The 6,705-nt window shown below is 50.2% G+C and overlaps 1 protein-coding gene across 1 annotated transcript; it reads left to right on the top strand.

Moving 5' to 3' along the window:
- The first annotated feature begins 922 nt into the window (after window positions 1–922).
- LOC138349232 (DNA damage-inducible protein 1-like) lies at window positions 923–1,810 on the top strand. The gene has a single exon (XM_069299551.1). It carries the CDS (start codon window positions 923–925, stop codon window positions 1,808–1,810), a length of 888 nt encoding a protein of 295 aa, XP_069155652.1.
- Window positions 1,811–6,705: the final 4,895 nt, after the last annotated feature.

Below are 6,705 nucleotides of genomic sequence, written 5' to 3'. Positions count from 1 at the left end.
CGCCACTACGATGATCCAGACACTGAAGAACAAGGTAGTAGCCTTCGAAGAAGAGAGGGAGGTTGGAGCATCAACATCACTTGGCCAGGAAAGGGAGTCCAGAGTCGAGGTTCCCAAGCCACCAACATTCAATGGTGTCCGTGACGCCCTAGAGGTAGGCAATTTCCTTTGGCACTTGGAAAATTATTTCAGGTGTAATAGGGTCAGGAGCGATGCAAACAAGATCAACACTGCCGTGTTGTATCTTTTCGACGTAGCCATGTTGTGGTGGAAATGCAAAGATGCCGAGATCAAGAGGGGCACACGCACCATCGACACATGGGAACAATTCCTTGAGGAATTCAAGAAAGCTTTCTTACCCAACAATGTTGTTTATGAAATGAAACGCAAGCTCCGGGAGATGAAGCAGATGGGAAGTATTAGGGCCTATGTGAAAGAATTCACAATCTTGACCTTTCAGATTCCCCAACTCACGGAGGATGATATGATGTTCACTTTCATGGACGAGCTGCAGAATTGGGCGAGGACCGAGTTAGAGCGGCGTCAAGTAAAAACCATCGATGAGGCCATCACTCAAGCCGAGACCTTGACAGATTTCAAAAATGATCGTTTGGACAAGGCAAAGGGCAAGGAGGCAAGGGGCAGTCAAGCTAAAGGTGGGGGAGACCGTGGTCGAGGCAGAGAACAGTTGGCACAACCCAAGCAGCAAGACACGCCCAAGTTCGATGGCAGACAGTTTGAACGCCGGAAATTCTCGAAGAAGCGGACGCAGTCCAGCAGAGGAGACGGGTGCTATATATGTGGCGGACCACACGGTTACGCCAGGTGCCCAGAGATGAAGAGTCTTAGTGCCATCGTCCGTGAGCGGAAGGAAAAGGAGGCACAAGACAAGGCATAACCGGCAGACACCACTCAGTTGGGCATGGTTGGAATCTGTGGTGCCATAGCAAAGCAGGCTGACAACCCGGGGGATTTCAGCACACAATATGTGGATATCTCCATCAATGGGCAAGCATTTCGGGCCATGGTAGATTTTGGGGCTGAGGCTAACATCATGACCAAGGCGGCGGCAGAGAAATTGGGACTGAAAATTGTTCCAAGCAACAATCGCCTCAAGACGTTCAACGCCCCACCAACTCCCGTGTGTGGAATTGCTCATGGGGTCAGCATCACTTTACGACGGTGGAAAGGTAAGATTAATTTTACTGTAGCTCCTTTGGACATATCCGATGTCATTCTTGGGCAGGAATTCTTTCAACGTTGCCACACAATGATTGATCCCTACCTTCAACAACTCATGGTGATGGAGGGGGAAGGGTCTTGTATGGTGCCTCTTGTTAGGGTGCCGAAGAAAGACGGATATGCCCAACTGTCGGCCATGCAGATTGTGAAGGGCCTGAAGAAAGGAGCGCCAACCTTCTTAGCCACCATCGAAAGTTCGAGTGAAGACCATGGTGCTATGAAGCCATTGCCACCTATTATAGAATCTGTTTTGCAGGAAAACAGAGATGTGGTGCCGGAGGAGCTGCCGAAAACCGTACCTCCAAGGCGTGAGGTAGACCACATGATCGAGTTAGAGGCGGGAGCCAAGCCACCTGCGCTTGCACCTTATCGCATGGCTCCGCCTGAGTTAGAAGAACCGAGGAAGCAATTGAAAGAGATCCTCAAAGCAGGTCACATTCGTCCATCCAAGGCACCCTATGGAGCGCCGGTGCTGTTTCAGAAGAAGAAAGACGGGTCGATGCGTCTATGCATTGATTACAGGGCGCTCAACAAGACACAATTTGGAACAAATATCCAATCCCGCTGATCGCAGATTTGTTTGATTGTCTTGGAGAAGCCAAATACTTCACCAAAATGGATCTCCGGAAAGGTTACTATCAAGTGCGCATTGCAGAGGGGGATGAGCCAAAGACAGCATGCGTGACCAGGTATGGAGCATTTGAACGGTTGGTGATGCCCTTCGGCTTAACCAACGCACCTGCCACATTTTGCACGCTGATGAACGAGATTTTGCATCCCTACTTAGACCAGTTCGTAGTGGTGTACTTAGATGACATAGTCGTCTATAGTAGCATTTTGCAGGAGCATGTAGAGCACTTGAAGAAGGTCTTCAAAGTCTTGCGGGAAAATCAGCTCTATGTGAAGCAGGAGAAGTGCGAGTTCGCCCAACCAAAGATACATTTCTTGGGTCATTTGATCAGCCAAGGTGAGCCTCGTATGGACGAGGCAAAGGTAAAGGCGATCCAAGATTGGGAAGCGCCTATGAAAATGAACGAGCTACGTTCTTTTCTTGGACTTGCTAATTATTATCGCAGGTTCATTAGCGGGTACTCAGCTATTGCTGCACCAATGACCGAGCTGCTAAAGAAGAACATACCTTGGCTGTGGAGCAAGGAGTGCGAGGAAGAGTTTGAGGGTCTTAAGGCTGCGGTTACTAAAGTGCCAGTCTTGATGCTGCCTGACTTCACCAAGACCTTCGAGATCCATACGGATGCTTCTGATTTTGCCATTGGGGGAGTCTTGATGCAGGAGAAGCACCCCATAGTATTCGAAAGCCGGAAGCTGAATGAAGCGGAACAACGGTACACTGTGCTGGAGAAGGAGATGACGGCCATTGTGCATTGTCTACGCACATGGAGGCATTATCTACTAGGCTCCAAATTTGTAGTAAAAACTGACAATGTTGCCACTAGCTATTTTCAGTCGCAGAAGAAGATCACACCAAAGCAGGCTCGTTGCAGGATTTCTTAGCGGAATTTGACTACAACCTGGAGTACAAACTAGGAAGGGGCAATGTGGTAGCCGATGCATTGAGCAGAAAGACTGAATTAGCGGCCATCTCCTCAATCTGTAGTGAATTACAAGGCACAATCAAAGATGGTTTGCTATGCAATCCGGAAGCCAAGAAGATTATGGAGCTGGCTGCTCAAGGCCAAACCAAACGGTTTTGGGTAGAAGACGGATTCTTGCTTACCACTGGCCGGAGGATCTATGTACCAAAGTTCGGATTCATCAGGCGGCGTATTATCAATGAAAGCCACGACACTCCGTGGGCTGGGCATCCGGGACAGAAGAGACCGAGGGCGTTAGTGGAGGCCTTCTATTTCTGGCCACGTATGCGGGAAGAGATCGAGCAGTACGTGCAGACTTGTCTAGTGTGCCAGCAAGACAAGGTAGAGCAAAGGCAACCAGGAGGGCTGTTGGAGCCATTACCCATATCTGATCGTCCATGGGAGAGTATATCTATGGACTTCATCACTTCTTTGCCGAAGTCAAACGGGTTTGGCACTATTACGGTCGTAGTGGATAGATTTTCCAAATATGCTACATTCATGCCTGCCACAGCCGGTTGTACTGCTAAGGAAGCTGCAGAATTGTTCTTTAAAAATGTTGTGAAGTATTGGGGGCTGCCGAGGTTCATCATTAGTGATCGGGATCCTCGTTTCACAGGGAACTTTTGTAGTGAACTCTTTGAAATTCTTGGTTCAAAACTTCACTTCTCCACCAGTTTCCACCCCCAAACTGATGGCCAAACTGAACGCATCAACGCCTTGTTGGAATGCTATCTTAGGCACTATGTCAGTGCATATCAAATAGATTGGGCTAAGCTCCTAGACATGGCGCAATTTTCTTATAATTTGCAGAGGAGTGAATCTACAGGGCGCACACCGTTCGAGTTAGCAACAGGCCAGCAACCCCAAACTCCGCACTCATTGCCAACATTGTTCGAGGGGAAGAGTTTGGGCACTTACAACCTTGCCAAGGGTTGGGAAAAGCAACTCGACCTTGCCAAATCTTATTTGAGCAAGGCGGCAAGGAGGATGAAGAAGTTCGCCGACCGCAAGCGTCGTCCCACCAACTACAAAGAAGGTGATATGGTTTTTGTAAAGTTTAATCCGAGGCAGTTTAAGGAACTTAGAGGCATGCATCACAACTTGGTACGGAAATATGAGGGTCCATTAAAAATTGTTGCCAAGGTGGGTAAGATTTCATACAGGTTGGAGTTACCTCCACACTTCAAGATCCACCCGGTCTTTTATGCAAGCGTCCTTAAGCCTTATCATGAGGACAAGGACGATCCCAGCCGGAACAAATCACAATGGGCCCCTATCACCGTTACTGCCTCGCATGATCATGAAATTGAAGCCATCATAAATTACCAAGCCAAGAGGAAACGAGGACAGCAGGCCAGCGCCATGTTTCTCGTACATTGGAAGGGACAAACTCCGGAAGAAGCCACATGGGAGAAGTACGAAGACTTGTGGCAGTTCAAAGACAAAATTCAGGAGTTCTTGCAGCAATGTGTCGCGGTCGTCGCATCATAGAGTGGGGGAGATTGTGACGTCCCGCCATCCATTCAGGCTGAATGCCACCCAACTAGGCAGCCAGCAGGCGCAACGGAGCAGGCTGACCACACAGGTCAGCAGCCAAGGGGGCCAGCAGCAGCTGAAGAGGCAGTAGTTACAACAGTTTCAGCTGTTACGGCAGTTACAGCCATTACAACTGTTACACTTGTTAGTGGGGCGGCTGTTTCAGGAGTTACAAGTCTTTGAGAGGCTTGTGCAGATCATGGGGCAGACTAGGAGCATCTAGGAGTCCTTTTTGGAAGACTTAGAAGCTTGTCTTGTAGGCATAGACTTAGGAACTTGTATAGTTTATTTACTTACTCTTAGGCAGCATTAGAGTAGTATAATTAGTAGATCATTTTACTTGTAAAGCATCCTATCATTTTTCAAGTAATAGAAGTTCCTTCTTCCAAAGTTCTGTCTACTTCTTATTTTCTTAGCGATCCGAGTTTTAGGCTTACTTGAGTTTGCAAGAACGTGCAAGAGTCGTCAGTAAATCGTCAAGTGCCACACGGAACATTGTCCGAATCAAAAAGTCCGTGACACCTTGGACCACAAACACGGTCGAACGACGTCGGATGTGACATGCCATCACCGCCTTTAAACAGCACACACGGTCAAACGACGTCGGGCGTGGCATTCCATTATCGCTTTTGGGCAGCACATACGGTTGAACGACGTCGGGCGTGGCATGCCATCATCGCCATTGGGCTGCACAAACGGTCGAACGACGTCGGGCGTGGCATGACATCACCGCCCTTTAACTGCACTCACAGTCGGACGACATCAGGCGTGGCATGAAATCAGTGCCCTTGGACAGCAGGCACGGTAGGACGACGTCGGGCGTGCCATGCCATCACAGACCTTGGACGCAAACATTATTGAATAACGTCAGGCGTGGCATGCTATCACTGCCTTTGGATTGGAGACACGGTCGAGTGGTGTTGGGCGTGAAATGCCATCATCTCCTTTGGAATGCAAACACGGTCGAACGACGTCGGGCGTGGCATGTCATCATCGCCTTTGGACAGCACACATGGTCAAACAACGTTAGGCATGGCATGCCATCAGTGCTCTTGGATAGCACACACACTCAAACGACGTCGAGCATGGCATGCCATCGTCGCCTTTGGACAACACACACGGTCGAACGACGTCGGGCATGGCATGCCATCATAGCCCTTGGACGACAAGCACGGTCGAACGTCGTAGGGCGTGGCATGCCATTATCGCCTTTGGGCACCACACATGGTCGAACGATGTCGGTTGCGGCATGCCGTCATAGACCTTGGACGACAATCTCGGTAGAACAACGTTAGGCGTGACATGCCATCATCGCCATTAGGCAGCACATACGATCGAACGACGTTGGGCGTGGCATGCCATCATCGCCTTTAGGCAACACAAATAATCGAACGACGTCGTGTGTTGCATGACATCATCGCCATTGGAATGAAGTCACTGTCGGATGACATTAGGCGTGGCATGACATCACCGCCCTTGGACTGCAATCACGGTCGAACGACGTCGGGCGTGGCATGCCATCATCACCCTTAGACGGCAAACACGGTTGGACGACGTCAGGCGTGGCATGCCATAATCGCGTTAGGGCAGCACACACGGTCAAACGACGTTAAGCGTGGCATGCCATCATCGCCTTCGGGCAGCACACATGGTCAAATGACGTTGGGCGTGGCATGCCATCACCGCCTTTTGACAGCACACATGGTCGAATGACATCGGGTGTGGCATGTCATCATATCCCTTGGACATTACACACGATCGGCAAAGTTGGGCGTGGCATGACATCACCGCCTTTGGACTGCACACACGGTCGGGCGACGTCGGGCGTGGAATGACATCACCGCCCTTGGACTGCACTCACAAAAAGACAACGTCGGGCGTGACATGCCATCATCGCCTTTGGGCAACACAAACGGTCGAACAACATCGGGCGTGGCATGACATCACCGCCCTTTGACTGCACTCACGATCAGAAGACGTCGGGCGTGGCATGAAATCGTCGGGCGTGGCCTGACATCACCACCCTTGAGTAGCACACACGGTCGGCAATGTTGTTCATGGAATGACATCATCGTCCTTGGACAACACACACAGTCGGCAACATATGGCGTGGCATACCATCACTGCCCTTGGGCAGCACACACGGTCAAACTACGTCGATAGTGGCATGACATCACCGCCCTTGGAAAGAACACACTTTCGAACGACGTGAGGCGTTGCATGCCATCATTGCCTTTGGACAGCACACATGGTTGAACGACGTCGGGCGTGGCAGGCCATCATCGCCTTTACGCTGCACATACGGTCAGACGACATCGGGCGTGGCATGATA

The sequence above is a fragment of the Solanum lycopersicum genome, chromosome 6 (genome assembly GCF_036512215.1).
Source record: "Solanum lycopersicum chromosome 6, SLM_r2.1".
NCBI lineage: Eukaryota > Viridiplantae > Streptophyta > Magnoliopsida > Solanales > Solanaceae > Solanum > Solanum lycopersicum.
The sequence above is the reverse complement of the archived record's forward strand: the minus strand, read 5'-3'. Positions and strand labels throughout refer to the sequence as shown.

What these genes read in the sequence shown, in the direction of transcription:
- LOC138349232 (XM_069299551.1), top strand. Translation starts at nt 923, where the DNA reads ATGGTTGGAATCTGTGGTGCCATAGCAAAGCAGGCTGACAACCCGGGG.